General features: G+C 41.3%; 2 protein-coding genes across 2 annotated transcripts; one reads left to right on the top strand and one right to left on the bottom strand.

Annotated features, from left to right (window-relative positions):
- Positions 1 to 106: 106 nt before the first annotated feature.
- LOC105450083 (dual specificity protein phosphatase 12-like) lies at positions 107 to 3,433 on the top strand. The gene is made up of 2 exons (XM_011689730.1): positions 107 to 425; positions 1,494 to 3,433. The coding sequence occupies exon 2, from the start codon at positions 1,504 to 1,506 to the stop codon at positions 2,539 to 2,541; it is 1,038 nt and encodes a 345-aa protein (XP_011688032.1). The 5' UTR covers positions 107 to 425; positions 1,494 to 1,503; the 3' UTR covers positions 2,542 to 3,433.
- A 756-nt stretch (positions 3,434 to 4,189) lies between these two features.
- Positions 4,190 to 8,176, bottom strand: LOC105450082 (paired mesoderm homeobox protein 2-like). The gene is made up of 3 exons (XM_011689729.1): positions 8,050 to 8,176; positions 6,814 to 6,989; positions 4,190 to 4,636 (listed from the first exon to the last, which is right to left on the bottom strand). The coding sequence occupies exons 1-3, from the start codon at positions 8,174 to 8,176 to the stop codon at positions 4,190 to 4,192; spliced, it is 750 nt and encodes a 249-aa protein (XP_011688031.1).
- Between the last annotated feature and the right edge of the window lie 9,959 nt (positions 8,177 to 18,135).

The following is an 18,135-nucleotide window of genomic DNA, read 5'->3' as shown; positions in this document are numbered from 1 at the left end:
GGGCGTGACGTCATTCGCACATGGAAACGCAGCAGCAGCACTGCAGCGATAACTTTCAGTGCTGCCAACCTCGCTCCCCTCGCATTCTCTCGCCGGCACTAGTGGCCAGCAGGCAGGCCTATTCTCGAGCACGCCGAACGAGTGATGTGACGGGGTGCACAGCTGATTTTGAAAAATTGTTACCTTTCGACGACAATAATGTTGGGTAGTGGCGATATTTCGCGATCAAGCATCATCGACGCCCGTTGCGCGGGCCCCGAAGATTCCTGAAGATGATTTGACATTCGATCGAATTGATCGCCCGGCCGTTTTCTACGCCCCGTCTACGGAGTACGGACCGCCAGCAGCAGGTGGAATAATCGCGCGCGTGTGTCGTTTTTGTTTTGTCGTTGTCCGGGGACGCACTCTCGAGTCGAGAGCACCAAGTGAGTTGCTGCAAGTCAAACGACGTGTAATCCTCCCGTAACGCAAGGCATGTTTCTCCAAATAGACCCGATGGCCGTTTATATCGTATATTTTTGCCGAGAAGGGTAACCTTTTCTTTGCCCAGGCAAGTTCATTTTACGTTTTACTCCATCGATTGATTTCGTCGCTCTTGTCTGTTGTGACAGCCAATTACTGTGCACCAGTCCCAATCACGTGTTTAGCGCTGCCTCGTCAGATCTCCCGACACATCCCTTTTAGATAGCTCTCCGAATCTGTTGAAAGTAGACTTTGCAAAGTGTCTACTGACGAATCTCTTGTCGGAAGCAAGCAGAAATATAATAATTTGCTAGCGTGAGGTTCTGCGAATTGAGACTGCAAAAATGATATTCCGTCTAAATGATTACGAAATGACAGATTCTACTCAGTTTCTCCTGGCAATCAGCTGTTGACAATTCACCTTTGTTGATTTAAGTTATATCTTGTCAATATTTTATTTAGAAATATACTTAATATCATACATATATTTGGTCAGCTTTATATCGATTATATTTAATGTAAAATATACGCAGAAATATAACAGAATTAGTTAGCGTATTATCAGGTTTTGCGAATTGAGATTGTAAAAATGATATTCCGTCTAAATGATTACGAAATGACAGATTCTACTCAGTTTCTGCTGGCAATCAGCTGTTGACAATTCACCTTTGTTGATTTAAATTATATCTTGTCAATATTTTATTTAGGAATATTCTTAATATCATATATACATATTTATCTTTATATCGATTATATTTCATGTAAATATACGGAATAAAAATTAACTACCATTAGGATAGAACTGAACGTGTAAAAATTCACTTCCACTTTTTAAGCTTCCACTTTGTTCCTTTTCGAATTATTATAAATGTCAATATTATTTGTCAGTGTGTAGAATGCGTCATAATAATTTGATTTGCAATCTGTTTTGGATGCTTAATAATGAAATTATGAATGACGAAGGTGTAGATAGCAATCTTGTTAGACTACAGGTTCAGAAATACCCTCCGTAGCTTCGCTCATGATTACAGAGTGCTGAGCATGGCGCAGGAAGACGCGAGTAAGTTGACAAGAGAGGATTTTGACGCCGGTCCGTGTAGCTTCGATGAGATCGAGCCGGGCTTGTTCCTGGGCAATCTCACGGCCGCCACGGACGTCGACTGGCTGAAGAAGGCTGGAATAACTCATATACTAACAATAGACTCCTGTCCGTTGCCAAGAAAGATCCAGGAACGTCTGCCGAATTTAAGCGTAAAGTACATCCAAGTGACGGACATGCCGCGGGAAGATCTGCTGACGCACTTCGAGGACTCGTACGATTTCATCGATCGCGCCCTCGAGTCCGACGGCAGGGTGCTGGTGCACTGTTACTTCGGCGTGTCGCGATCCGCCACCGTGGTGATCGCGTACGTGATGAAGAAGCGCGAGCTGAGCTTCGTGGACGCGCTCCAAGTGGTGAAGTCGAAGCGCCGCTTCGTCGCGCCGAACCCCGGCTTCGTGGCGCAGCTGCGGCTCTACGAGGAGATGGGCCACGGCGTCGACAGCACCAACGTGCAGTTCAAGATGTATCGCTTGCAGATCGCCGCCGACAAGGTGCGCAAGGCGCGCATCCTCCCCCAGAGCTGCGTCGACCTGGTGAGGCCGGATCCCGCCCTTACGACCGTCCGCCCCGAGCCGTCGGTTTACCGCTGCAAGAAGTGCCGTCGCATCGTCGCGAGCGCCAGCAACATTTTGCCCCATGCGCCGCGCGAGCGGCAGATCTGGCGGCATATCAGTGCCAAAAGCGCCAAGGACGGCGAGAACTGTGACAAATTGGTCATCCAGAGGAGAGACGAGTCGGCGCGGGTCGAGCTCTGCGACAAGATCTACTTCGTGGAACCGTTGGCCTGGATGCCCGACATCACGCACAACGTCGAGGGCAAATTGAATTGCCCCAAATGCAACACGAAGCTCGGCTCGTACAGCTGGATCGCCGGCAGCCAGTGTCCCTGCGGCAGTAAGATCGCGCCGGCGTTTTATCTGGTGCCATCCAAGCTCGACTGGAGCAACGTTGTGCAGAACGTTCAGGTAACGGTATAGTACTGAGGCACGGTGTAAGAAATACTACGTTGGAAATGTACCAAAGCAATCAATCTTGAATGAATTTATGAAGATGGAAATGTTGAATTTTATATTCGATGATGAAATTTTTCAAAGGTTGATATACTTACCAAGGCAATACAAGTCAGGAAGATGTTAAAAAAAGCGTCGAATACTTTTTAGAGACGCTATAACGTTTTGGATGCCTTGTAGGTATCCTTTTGATGTCTTTTAAATGTTTGTCTTGTTAAATTATAATATCATTATGGTCCAAAATGATTGATTGTACACATTGATATTTAACCCTCGGCAGATATACATGTATCTTTTTAAGCTGTTAAATTTTAAGTTCATTCCATGTAAAAAATATCGTTCAAATTAAAAAAAAATCTATTAAAAGAAACAATTTAATCATATCACTTTGCGAACGTCAGGTCTCGCATTATTTACACTTTCCTTCAGTTATACCAACGTTTTATATCAAGAGATTTAAGAAAAGTATCCGTAGTATCTGCTGAGGGTTGAGAATAACGCATTCCAAGAGTGAGACAAAATACGAATACGATCAATATGTACCGGTTGACTTATATTCTAATCCCGTGCCAATATATATTTCGATATGTGTACATATATACATGTATTTGTTACATATATCTATATGTTGCGTACTTTTCTGATTATATATATATATACATATATCTATCTCAATGAGAAAACATACCCGAAGATGTCCTCCGATCTCAATGTTTTTATTGCACACCACGTTGTCTTTATCTATACCGTCTACATATGTCTGTGTTAAGACCGTAACTTCGTGTAGAAATACCATTTTTCTGTATATCCTGTACTTAAAATATTGCGATGTTCTAATATATTTCCTCATATAACTTAACTGTGCTACTTTATATCGACGGGAAGAAGAAGAAGCGCTATGACTTATTTACTCGTTACCCTGTGTGTTCAGAAACTTACAGCTTAAACCTAAATCTAATCAGTTAATCATTATCATTGGTTACAAGGCACACGATCAACGTTGGACTTTTACAGCGATAATTCGTCAAAACATCCGAATTATCCCTTTTGCACGTAGCCCCCAGGGATGCCCGATGCTGCGCGAGATCATATCTTAAATCGACTACGATTTTAAATTTATTTGTAACAGTTATCTTTGGCTTGGACGATTCGCGAGCGAAACTTTCTGGTCACTTTTACAATAAATATTCCGATAAATTCTTCGCTCGTTTGCGTCATATCGCAAACCTCCAAAATAACATTGAAATAATTCAAACCCCGGAGAAAAGAAAATCATTAATAAAATCGTAATAAATATTCCAGTCTTCGATGTGCGAATTTATAAATGGAGAATCAGTTGCCGAAACGGAGGAGATCGCGAGGAATTAATTCCTACGAAATGGTTCCACCGCGCGCACGGCACTCACGTGACTTATAACTTGTAAGTCTTATACTTGAAAAAAAAAAGATCTTTTTATACATTTTTTTTCCTTCGAATCAAAAGTGTCGCTCTTTTACGATTTAAGTCCGATCTCGGAGGCTTAAATTCTTCTCGATCTAACTTACATTTTTCAGAGGCCTACAGCGTTACGTTCTCGCGTTCGTGAAGGTTCGATTTTCCAGTCGAGGACCGGTGTCACATACTCGCGTGCATCGCTGGGTACGTCGAGCCGTAGGGATGCGCTCGTAGCCTCAGGGCGTTCAGGCCGGCGGCCCCGTCGAGGGTGCCGTGGTGGATGTCGGCCTGATGATGATGGTACGACGGCAGGCCCACGTTCGCCAGGCCGCCGTTCGCGGCGTAGCCGTGGCAGCCGGCGGTCGCGGCGGTCTGCACCGCGTAGTGCTGCGGCGTCGTTCGCCAGTAGTCGCCGTAGGAATACTGCGCCGTCACCTGGGTGGTGGCAGCTGCGCCCTGCGACGACGATTCCGCGCTGCTCTCCGCCGGATGCTGCGGAGGATGCGACACCCTGATGGGCCGCAGCGGCAGCGCGGCTTCCATCTCCCTGCCCGTGGAGACGCCACGGCTCATCGCCGAGCTCCGCTCGTTCCGCCGGAACTTCGCCCGCCTGTTCTGGAACCACACCTGCATAGAAGAAACGACGTAAAGTTTTTGCTCTTATTTCCGTCGTCGATTTTTACGATCCTTTCGAATTGACAGAAATGGAAAGTGAAACAAACTGCACACGAATAAAATAATCGCGCTTTTATGCGCGATCAATGCTGCTCTAATAAATGGCAAAAGAAAAACTCAGGATATCTGCTATTTCTAAAAATAAACCTTACCTAAAAACGAATAAAAATTTGATAAAATTTCGAGAGTAATATTGCGATTTTATATTTCTATATTCGTGCGACAACAAAGAAATAATTTTTTAAAATGAATTAGGAAAATTGAATGCGTATTTAGTAGGTATTGTCGAAAATGTGTCTAACGCTAATTGTAAGTAAATTTGCTATAAATAAATTTAATTGACTCAAAGGATTACGCTCCTCAAAGTGCCTACGTATTTCAGCGTTTCTTTGGGGGATGATAGTTTACTCATTTGTAGATCTTCTTAATTTTAGTCGTTTAACGTGTTGCGTATATATTTATCAATTTAGTTTCACTGATTAGCGCTTCATTGAATTTCTCATACGATCTCTCAAAAGACTAACGCCTGTCTCTCACAAATGAATTTCTACGAAATGAAGTGTCTAGAGTATAACTCAAATAAATCCGACTCAAAGGGCCAGGCCGCCTTTTAGGAATATCTTCGAGGAAAATCTAATGGATCCGACATGTCCAACTATATCGCAAACGCTCCTCATCCGACATCACTCGTGCAGCAAGACAAATAAATTCGATTTGAAGAACGCGGCTCTCCGTAACAGAGAGAATCTCACCTCTTCTAACGAAAAACCTTACGTTTATAGAAATATATACTCGATCTACTCTTTCGCGAGACGCTATTGACGCTCCTCCGTCTCACGTTACTCCGAAAATCTCGCGTCTTCGACCCGCGGGGCCCCGGCCGGCGCGCGGCGCGGCGTGGAGACGGAGGGGAACGACGGAAGGACGCGGCGCGCCGACCGAAGACGGGACAGCGTGACGGCTCCTGGCAGGCGTACCGACGACGCAGACAGACGTGTGTACGCGGCATGGACCGCTGGCGACGGCGACGGCGGCGACGGCGACGCGAACACGTGCTCCGACGCACGACGCCGCGCCGCGCCGCGCCGGAGCGCGCAGATGCTGGAGCGCGCGTCGCCGCGCCGCGCCGTCCGGCTAATCATAGCTCTCTATCTTTCTCTCTCTCCGCTCTCTGACAACCTGTCTCCTCCGATTTTCTGCCTAGCTGTCCGCGACCTCCACCTTCCGCCGCCTCCTCCTCCATCTCCTCCTTCATCTTTCTTTCCCTCGTGTGTTACTGACGACGCGCTGCGTCGTGTTGCCTTCGGTACAAGAGGCCTAACACATGTGCACGTCGTGATACTTTCTCGGACAGCTAGTCTTCTCGGTTACCGAGTGGAAGACAGCTTCAAAGAGCGGTCCCGCTCGTTCTCTCTGTGGGTCGGTCGGTTGGTTGGCTAGCCGGTCGGTGAGCATCTCGAGGCGGCGGTTTATCGTTCCGCCACGTTCCATCATCCTCGTGCAGGGCGGAACGAGATCGGGCATCATTGAGAACGATGTCCTCGCGGTGTATCCCAATTTGACTATCTATTTCTGTTTATCTAATATTTTCTGGATTTCAATTCTGCTATACGTTTCTCGAGACAATTAACGATATTAACGCGCTCCTTTCGCTTCTACTGTATGTTTAAATTTCCCAAAGCACACGAATGAGACTATGACATAAATGTGTTCATTAATTTAATTAAATTGCGTACTAAGAGAAATTGTTAATGCACATCAAATATTTGTCGGACGATCTGAACACTCGAAGAAATTCCTTAATCGCACTCATGACGTACGCTTTCTTTCGTTATTCCATATACCACAAATAAATATAATCTAAAAAGATCAATCCCCTTCATTCTGCATTAGACTTAAAAATATTAAAATAAAGTTGAATAGAGCAAAAAGTGAAATAGTTCAAGCCAGAATTTTTATTAGATCTTCAATATATATATATATGTTATATAAGATAATATCATATTATGTAAGACAGATTTCTGGTATATCTGATATTTATTGAAAATTAATGAATGAATTTATTAAAAGAATTTTTATTTTTATACCTATCTCGGTCTACCGTATTGGAGAGCAATAGATTACATTACCTGCACTCTAGCCTCCGACAAAGACACCCTGGTCGCCAGTTCCTCACGTATGAAGGCATCCGGATAGTGCGTCTTCTCGAAGACCCTCTCTAACGCGGCCAACTGTTGCGCCGAGAAGGTCGTCCTGCTTCTCCTGGGTCTTCTGTTCCCAGCAGCAGACGAGGTCTCGCTGCAATCTGCAAGACGCAATAATCAATAATCATCAATAATATTTCGCTCTTAATCCGACTTTCAAAATAATCTCAAGTTTCTTTTTTTTTTTGTGAAGTGGCATATTTTTTTAATTGCACATTATACGCTTCTTTTAAGCATTTGTACTTTTTTTAATATGATATTATAATTTCTATTATTATTGAATGATATTGTATAGCTTATTAGTGAATAATATTGTATAGCTTTTTGAGATTGAAAATTTTCTGGTTTTTTGCTATAATTAATTTAATTTCGCTTTAATTAAGTTCGATGAGAAACGTATCGGAAACCGTGTCATTTCTGGCATAATAGAAATATTCATTCGTGAAACGAACGTCAATCTTATTTAGAGTTCTGTACTTTTCGCGCGCGTAAAAAGCGTTGCTCCGCGAGAAGAATGCGAAATTATTTTTCTCGATGGTCTCTATCGCACAGCGAAACGTGCGGTCTCGAAGATGCCGCTCGCGATACCGGCGGCCTGTACCGTAAAAAAAAAAAAAGGAAAACGGAAAAAAAGGAACGCGCGCGCGCGGTTCGACTAACAGCCGCGGCCATTCTTTGAATGACTCCACTATACTTGGGCATTCATCAAAGCGGCATAATGCGAGCAGCATGACTGGAAATGCGCGATTTCGATGAAATCAAGTGCGTCGTGAACCGCGAATTAAATGCGAAGGGACGCGATTAAATCATCCGCAATGGATGCTGCGTTCTCATGCCAGTAATGCGTTTTCCATATCCCGTAAAATTCCACATTTAAGTGAATTGCGAATATAATATATGTACAATGCAACTTCATAAAATTATAATTGTAATGAAATTCTAGCTACAACGTGATAATATCGAGTATTTTCGTTATTTTCGAATAATTAGGGATGGAAAATACGAGGAAATAGTAATTCGCGGTTTCTAACTTGCAAATTAATGCCAAAGAAGCTTAAAAGCTTTATCATGGAGAATTAATCAATAATAATTAATCGGATAATTAAATAACGTGCCATCTTGCACGTCGGTATAAAGTATTACTTTCGTATATTTCCTTACCCAAGGAGTGCGTCGGCGTGGACAGCAGTCGTGAGACCGTGAAGTCCTGCGGGGTGTGCGAATTCGCGAGCTGCGACACTATCACGCCGTTGTTCGCGCCCTGCTCCGCGTCCGTCGTGGCTAACATTTTTTTTCTCCCGCGCTCTCTTCCGCGGCGCACTTTCCCTCACGCCAGCATGACAATCAATACGATCCCATTGCCAAGTTCTCAGCTTTTCTCTCTCTCTCTCTCGCGGGGTCTCTTCAATTTTTTAACACATCCTTCGCTTCCCGCGTATTTATATCATCGGCCGCGTCGACGCGAGCATCGTCTCAATTTCGCGAGATGGAATTTCACCTGCGAACAAGAACGAAATTCCTTCGTGGAACACCAATGCGTTTACACAATTATATTCGACTTAACAATACAATGTTGTATCTTTTACTATTGCCATTTAATTTATTAACGACGAATTGCACTGTGCCGCGCCATCGGAACGCGATGTAATCCGTTTCGAAACGAAGCCGCGACCGGACTCGCGGTTTAATTTCACGCGACATGATTATTCAGCCGGGATCTCAAAATATCAGCCAGAAACTTAATATTAGCGAGGCTCGGAATTGTAGTGGAAATTCAAAATGCAAGAAGATAATCTGGACGAGCCAATTCGCGAATGCGTGTAAATTGTGTGCGAGATGAATCCGAGATACGTGTTGAAATACACGTTTCTATTGTTTCTATTTCGAATGATATTTAAGTGAAGCGTTCGGTTTACAGTGTAAATATTATGAGAGAAGCGATATTGTACGTCCACGTGCTATTATTTTAGCACGATATCAAACGAATTTTCAACAGATGTATATATAGTAATAAAGCTAAAGGACGGACCCTGCGGCATTGCGAGGAACCCTTTTAAGTTTATGTGAGTAACGCAAAGGCAGTAATATTTTTCCAACTCCAATTTCTATCTGTTTATTCATCCATGACTGTATTTTTTAATAAGACAAAAAAATAAAAGAAAAGAAATATTACAAATATATATTGATTAATTTCTTGCAATCAATTTATTAATTAATTTTTTATGAAAGAGATGTTTACAATATTGAGTTTTCCTTCCCAAGAATATCTTCCATGCATTATAATATAAATCGTACAACTCTCTGATTTTTTTAGATGTAATCGATTAATTGCGTTATAAGAATGTCATAAATTATTACGTCATTATTATCAATATATTAATAATATAATATAGATTAATATTATTAATATTGATAATAATGACACAATAATTTATATCATATTCTCAACGAAATTAATCGATTATCCTAAAAATCAGAGTTGTACAATGTAATAATTTCTTCTTCTCTTTCCTCTCTTTTATTTTTAGCGAATTTGCAATCTTTTTCCATCTGAGACGCTATTTATATAAAATGTGACATCGAAATTGCAGCGATCGACATTATGAATTACAGTCATATTTTACTGTAACAATATTCGCGAATTGGCTTGATTGTAGCGTGTATTCTCGCCACACGTTTAACGTTAAATCGGGTAACGCTATTTATCTCACGTTGACCCTGAACGCAATCTTCGTATCGGACGATTAAAATTTGGAATTGGGCGTCCGCATTTAGCACTAAGAGTGGCACTAAATAGAGATGTGACGTATTAAAATCTAGGTCTATTCATAATGTGAACAAACCAGAAATCTAGCGGCAAAATTGATAATTGATTCAATGAGGAGCAATTCAATCAAAAAATTAATTTAAAATTAATTCAATTTCTTGAAACTGAAAATTCGAGAAAATTAATACAAATCTTCTCTGAGTTATGATTATAATTGCTTTAAATAAAAATAAAAATATATATACTACACATTAAGTTAGTACATTGAATCCCTTAAACGAAAAACTCTCCGGATAAAAGGTTTCATCGATTTAACGTATGCGATCGTTAAACGATGATTATTTATGGCTGCGCGGGATATGCGAACGGAACCGGCACGTTTATGCGTAATTTGTCTCGGGAAATGTTAATTAAAGCATTTTCGAGCTCGAGCGTGACGGTGCAATTAGGGCCACGTGCCAGCGGTTGCAAAGTGTTCGCAGACTGTTCGAAACTCGTTCATACTTGAACCGTATATAAATAATTCTCTCTTAATATATCCGTCTTGCAAAATTTAACCGACTCTTATGTAGACGCAAATACATGTTGACAAAGTACAATAATTTAATATCGTTTTCACGATGAAATATGTTCTTGGCAGTTTAAGCACTTTTCATGAATGTAAAATTATATTGGTATAACAGAAAATGTGTAATGGTAATTAAAAAGGTGCAAGTAAACAAATATGTTTCAAGAGAACGCATTTTAATTCAATTAATACTTGAAGTAAAACAAAAGTATAATGAAAAGTAACACCTTTACAGACAGTTTTCTTAAAAAACATCTGGTGAGGGAAGTAATTAACAAAATATATGCAACAGAAAGGAATGAAAACCTTCGGCATCACTGTTAACATTAATATATAAATTATATATATTAATATATAAATTATATTGTTATATATGCATACCTCCTTTTATTCTGTATTAATTATAAATTGTTATTTTATTAATCAACTGCAATCGATAATTCTAAAATTATCTCTAAAATCTCAACCGCAAGAATACGACAATGCGAATTGAATTATCTCTTTGCAAATTATCCTTGTCACAGGCGCGCGCTTTATCGCGATAATTCTACGAGAGAAGAGATACATGTTAATACACGTCCGTCGGCCAATTTCCGATTCGCTACGCGCGTCTCGCTGTATATTCAAGTGAAATTCATCTGGTTTTCTCGCTGTCGGAAAATATGCTAATTTCGATATTTATGAGCGTAATCAGGCGGTTAAAATCCGCGCACGCGTCCCGATTCAATTACGATTCGTCGCGCGGCTTCTGATCGTCGGGCTCGCATCCGGGTGCCCGAATAATAATTAGGACGATAATTTTTACCTGGAAAAGTCCCTGGCCTAATTACTATTAGAACATATAGATCTTTGATCTCTCTCGAATCGATAAGTTTTTATAATTTTTTTTTTGTTACTTAATATTGTTGATCGAATTAAATATACCGCGCACATTTCTAATATACATAAATATTAAATATAATATAAAAATAACATTATCATATTTATAAAAAAATTATATATGCACGTACACGTACAACTGAATTTCTCTCGAACAATAATCGATTTCCGAAAAATCTCGTGACGTACTTGAATTTTGTGTTAGGCTACCAATGACCTAGCTGAGGCGATTCTTATCGAGTGTCGATTAAGCTTATTAACCCTTAAACTGCGGTACCCGCCAATTGGCATTTTATCGCGCGACGACGATCACGATTTGACCTCAGCTTTGATCACCGATTACAGATACATTATTCTCGATGTTTTTCTTTGTTTCTTTTCGCTCGCTAATTTTTATGATAATAAGATATATCGATAAAATCGAATGAAAATAAAAGTCAGAAAGATAACTGTAATTTTGTAATTAATAATGATGTCGCATTCTATGCGGTTTATTAACGCTTAATATTTAATTGCGGTATATTTATAGAAATCCATACCGAAATTTAAATTTAACGATTAGAAGTCATTCTCGTTTTCACTATTGTGCAAAATTACGAGGTTTCCGGAATTCTGGAATTTTACGGCACGGTTGAAGTTTCAGATCGGCGCTTTTCAATCAACGTAACTTTTACTCCCGCAACTTCGGCCGAGCTTTGATCAAGTCCGTTACAGTATCTTATGCCTCCTAAGTTCGACCATAAAGTTTCCCCGAACGTATACCTGGTGCACGCCGATCCCCCCTTTTGCTCACGCTCTCTCGCCAAGCTTCCGCTCTGGACCAACTTCTATATCTCATAAAGCAAACTCGGCGAAAGTTTTCTATTCACTTGCGAACTTAATCAATACACGTCCGTTACAGATTCCAATTTACGTTAAGCACAACAATAATAACTGCGCGGAGTCTACCGCAATTCCTCATGCACGTCGGAGTTACAGCGGCGCGGCGTGTTACAAACGCGCCGATCGGAGCGTCAATCTGATCGCGCGGAGATCCCGCTCGAAAACGACGGCGTCATTTTGCTCTCGGGGCAGCCGAGATGCCAACTGACTTGGACCGAGTTAAGACGTACTTAAAGGTCCTCATCGGCTCTCCACCTCCGTCTCTCTTTCTCGCTCTCTTCCTCTCTGATCGTGTTTTCTCGCGTTCTCCGCGATCTCCTCTCGGCTCGTGCTGTGTCGCTCGTCGTCGACGAGCGGAGGGAAATAGAGCGTTTTAAGAGTAGGTGGAGATTTCCGTCGCAAGCTCCACCTTCATTAGAAGCTCATTGGTTTCTAAACGGCTACTGGGGTTCCTTCAGAGGCGGAAGGACGTATGTGCACGCGCTTCTATTAAGATTGCGCCGCAATGCACAAACAGAGCGCGGTGAGGCAATCGATTTATTTTTGTCGGTATCACTCTAATGCAATGGGTTCTCGGCAAGTTCGTATGATGGGCAGAGTGCAGAAAATCCTTCTTTCAAAAAACAAAATTTGCGGAACGCCATTCTTATATATGGCTATAAGTCTATCAGAACTGTGAAGTCTAATAATATTATACGAATAATATTTAAAATAATAATTATTTTCGTAAGAATTTCGTACAATTGATTTTGACTAACAATGAGCTTTCCTAGATCGTTTAGAATCTAATGTAAGAGCAAAAAGTTCGTCGTAGGTCATCTTAATAAGTCAGTTACTGCTCAACGGAAATTTGACAGAACAAAATAATGAAAGAACGAATAAATCGTTCATCGCCTTGTGCTCTTGTTAACGTGTTAACGCGAAGTATTAGCGTGTCAGCGGCGTGACGTATGGGCGCCGGCGTTCCCGCGGTTTCGGCTTTCAAGGATATGTTCCAGCAGTAATTTTTATAAACCAGAACACAGATCTTCTTCTTCATCATCTTCCTCCATCTCATCCCTCTCGCACCGGCCGCGGCCGGTATCTCGTTACACAGGGGTGTCGTGTATCCTTCACAATGTTCGATATATACAGGGTCGAGCCATTCAGAACGATCCGGAAAGAATAAACGCCGAGCCAGAGGATCGTATTAACCATTTTTCTTGTTAGCTGATAGCTCTTCTGTCCCCAACTTAGCGTTTTGACAAAAATGTTCCAATTAAAAAAAATTAATGGTTTCCCATAGCGTGTATTTTTAAGAGTAATGGTTTATCAATATAGAAAGAAATTATTACCGGTAATAACATTGCTGTTTCGCACTGTAAAATGTTTTTCTAGAACAGAAAGAAACAATCAGAAAGTTTTTTAATATTAGGACCCTCTTTGATAATTTAATTTTTTATTTATAATTTTATTTCAATTCCCTCGCTATCAGAATATTTGTGAACGCGTTTTTTATATGCTTCCAAACATAATTTATTGAAACGTTATAGAGATACCGATGTCAGATTAGAAGGGCGCGTAGTTAATTCTTTCTGAAAATCTCAGTACTTTTTTTCACAGTAAAACTACATTAAAAACCCTACAGGTTTTTTACGACTTTGTTTAGCGAGTCAATAAAGCAGTATCTCATAATTCTTTTATGAAAAGCCGGGACGGGAAAGCGCGATTAATATTGAGACCGCGGTGACTTGTATAAATATTAGAGTCGCGAGAAAATATGCGCCCTTTGGGGGAAAAAATGAAATCCACCCTTGAATTGTAAACTGGGTAAAGGTCGTTTCTGATCCCTTATAATCCGTCGTTACACCCCAGATATCGTTTGCTCCATTGACTCTCTCTCTCTCTCTCTTTCTCTGATCCGGTTCCCATTATGAGATCAATATCGAATATCAAATAGTCGAACCCTGAGAAATTTCATTCCCTCTTCCAGATGATTAATACGACAACTCTCAAACGACTTTTCGAAAGTATAATGCCTCGCGTTGAAGTGAGATTGTGCCAGTGGGGAAAAACTTTACGACACAGTAAAAATATTTTTAGGATCTCGTAGTGCAGTGTTTTGAAATCTTCTTTTCCCAGGAGCGGAACACTTTTAGATAGAAACATTATTAACAGTTTATAGATATACACACATATATGTGTGTGTGTGTGTGTGTGTGTGTGTGTGTGTGTGTGTGTGTCTTATTTAACTTTTAATTATTTATATATATATATATATAATTATCGCTTTTCTCAGCAACTGATAGAACTCACGCAATTATTGCGTTTGTCAATTTTAGCGACGTGGAAAGCCGGAAAGATAAACTCGGAAAATAATCCGACACAGTTTTCAATTACGTGCGATTGACGCCTTTGCTTATAAAATTAGAATTCGCAAACACGACCCCGTCGGCGTAAGCAAATCGGCGCGCAGCAAACTGCTCGTTTTGTCATTTACTTACCGTCGCTCGTGACGTTCTCAACACGGCGTACTGCGTCGGGATGCAGAAGAAGAAATAGGAAGAAGAAAAGAGATGGCAATTTTATGACGCGAAACGGTCGAAAGTGCATTAAAAGCCGGACGACTGAGTGCCGACAGCTGACCGCGCTATACGGGAACGTGTCGCAAAGTTACGCACTCTTCCTCTCGACGTTAATGTACGAAAGAATAAGAGTGATTTAAATACCAAACATTAACGCGTAATGCCATGGGACAGCGTTGGAATTATTGTTAGTGTCAAGAATTAAATTAAATTCTGTCTTTGAACAATTTTTACTAGATTTCGAGAAAAATAAGTAACTATAGATTTTACATTTCCTGTAAATTTTAGCAAAGTTTACATTAACAAAAGTTTAACGTATATATATATTATATTATTTAATAATATATCGTGCAATGTAATTGATAGATTAATTATGTAAATTTAATATTAATGTGAAAATATATAGTCAGCCATTTAAAAATGACAATCATCCATTCGAATCTTTTTTCGGAATGTACGACGATTCGGAGTTTTGTGTACCTACACCGGGAAATCGGAACGATCAGTGACACGCGTGGATGCACACGAAACAATTATATCATGTTGTGATTTTATTTATACGAGGCTTTTACGAGCGCAAAGTCACTCTCGCTGCTCAATCCAATAAAACGTCCGCCGACCACTTTTGAGAGTCGCTTAAAGCCGAATTATTTCGACGATAATAAGCCGCGAGAACCCACGCGACGTCGTACGGGTCGATTCCGCGACAATTAATGAACACTTAACGCCACCATCGCTCAGAACAATCGCGCCATTCGCTTCCGCCGCGAGACTCGTCGAACTCGTAATTCCGCGCTAATGCAGAGCAGTTTAATTGTAAGTCGCGATCATTTATTTTTCGCAGGAAATGCAAATAATCAAGATCGAAAACAGCATTTTACGTACAGCATGATCTTCTGCGAGCAGGTGTTCCGACGAATTCGGATGCATTCGTAAACATATCGTAGATTGGAATTTAAATCCGTAACATCTAACAAAGCTTCCGCTTGTAAGAAAAATGTGTCAATAAGCCAATTCAGTTGTAATTAATTATTCGTATTCGAGCGCAGTTAAAAACAATTTTTATACAAGGCTATCTTTGATTAGAAACTCTTAAAATAAAATAAAATCAATCATCTGTTCGCAATATTCTTGTTTATTTCATTACTCTCTTTTGAACGTTTTGCACGTTTTCTATACGTGAAAATAATCTCTGTGCACTTTCCCTCTTATTCGAACCACTTCAGAGACATTGATATCCCCTTGAAATGAGATCGCATCCTCGTGATCGCGGTCCACTGTATATCCGTTGAGATCTCCGGGATTTACAGTGCGAAATCTCTCGAGACTCTTCCCGGTTCTTCGTGCGCGGATCTCCGCGTTTCGGCATTCGGGGTATCGTCTTGTTTTCTCGAGAAAAGAAAAAAAAAGAGATCTCTCGCACCAGCGTTCCAGCAGCGGCGAGACGGACGCGCGCGTCGCGACGCCGTGACACGTACACGTCGCGCGTCGTCCACGGAGAATTATTAGGCGGGCCTGGAAGCGGTTTCTCGCGAGCCGTGTCGTTCCCGCACGATGACGCCCGACGTGTCGTTGTCGCCGTCCGGCACTTTTGTTCTCCCGCAGCTCGCTCCTCTCGTTGCCTTCATTTCCTCTCTTTTTCTTTCCGTCGCGTTCCTCAGCGAGCCACGCGAGATCGCCAAGAAACACGAAATCCCATGGAAATCTCAGCGTTCAGTGGCGCACGCTGAGTCAGGACACACATGCGAGAATATAAACAGGACATACGAAGATGCATAAATCTGTCACAACGTTCGTTTGTGAAAAGTGAACGGATTAGGAGAAAAATTAATAGGGCTCCACTCTGCAAAGTCGAATTTATTATCTCTGATGAATAGCAATTAAAATTTACTTCAGAAAAGGCTTGGCTAAAAATCTAGTTGCTGAGTTTCGCTGCACCAAAACTCGTGAAACTGCATATAATCAATATTATTTAAATTCATGCAAAACTCGACTTCTACTTTCTTCAAATTCAGTTTTTTTTTTATTTTTCTCATCTCGAATAGAGTTCTTCTTATATACTTTTCCCATGATAAAAAAAAAATACAATAGAGCAATGCCTATATCAAAGAGAAGCCTATTCATGCTTTATTTGTACAAACGGATTCATTCTTCCCCGGCCGCTCGATTCTTCCCCGCATGCTCAATTGCAGGATCTAATTTGCAAAGCGTGCCCCGGCTATTCGTTTCTTCAATTGCGATTTCGAGAGAGTCTCGAATTAAATGAGCGAAGGCAAATAAGAGGTCCCCGTGAGAGGTCTCGGGGCCAGCCGTGTTGCCGCGGGGCCTGAGCGAGTATATATATATATGTCCAACGTTCTGTAACGCGAGGAGGGGTCGCGCGTGAAACCGCATCTGCGGTTTTCTTCACCACCACGACACGATGATCGTGGGCCTAGCTGTGGAGTCGTCTTGCACATGTGCGAGAGCAACGGCGCGAGCGTAACGTGGAAACGCCGTTTAGCCTGTTTTCCATAACATTTCCATATTCTGCGGATGGCCACTTCGATCGCGCCGTCGACTTTCGGTCACCACCTTGCGCCGTCCGCGTAAGGTCTGTCGCGTTTTATTACGGTTACCGAGCGACTGTTACAAAGCGACTCGATACGCATCGAGTGCATGTTACGTCTTACGCCAGGTCAGCTCCTTGCTTGCCAAGCAGTAAGGAAGTTTAGTACCGGCGATTTCTGTTCGATCCCTGAAGTTTTGCATTTATTCAGAATTGAAGATTTTATTTTTTTAATGAAATCCCCAAGTATCGGTCCATAATAAGGATTTCAAGCCTTACACCGCAAGATTGATCAATTACAATCGATTATTCTCTTCATATTCGATTACGATTGGTCTATTTCTTACTGCTTAGGGCTTAAAATCCTCATTGTGGACCGACACTAACGAATATTTCAATAAGTCTTATATAATGAAATTTGATATACTTAATCAAGAGTTTTGAATGTTTTGTAAATTAATTTAATTTTGTAACAAATCAACGAGTTTCCTCTGTTGCGTTTAAGTATGATGGCGACGCGCTGAGAAACGTTACAAATCGATAGAGGCTCCAGACTGACTTATTGTCGCTAGTCTCTTTTCGAATTTGCCTTTCCTCGCGGGCTCGCGAGGGGAATACAGACATGTAAATGCACCGTGACGCCTTAAATTTCGGCGAAGAACGGCGAATTCACGGCGTGGAAAGCCGAGTTGACCATTGCGCGGCCACCGTGAAGCCATCGCGTTAAGGACGATCAAAAGGACGGGGGGCCTGAGAGCGTCGACGATGATTTTGGCAGGTCACTAACGGTCGGTTCGTCGTTACATTTGCAGTGGCACTCTCGTTGCGAAGACTAGGCGACATGAAAACGTAAATCTGTCTCGTAAAATTTAATTCGGAAAATAGAGTTTTAATCACTTTTCTTGATATATGCAATTTTAAATTTTCTATAATATTATACGACTATTAAAAGTTATCAGTGTGTACGTAACTTTGAGTTAAAATATAGCAACTTATTTTTAGGGAAATAAATAAAATATCATTACAAAATATAAAAAAG

The sequence above is a fragment of the Wasmannia auropunctata genome, unplaced genomic scaffold (genome assembly GCF_000956235.1).
Source record: "Wasmannia auropunctata unplaced genomic scaffold, wasmannia.A_1.0 LD336069.1, whole genome shotgun sequence".
NCBI lineage: Eukaryota > Metazoa > Arthropoda > Insecta > Hymenoptera > Formicidae > Wasmannia > Wasmannia auropunctata.
This window is presented reverse-complemented; position numbering and strand designations above follow the sequence as displayed.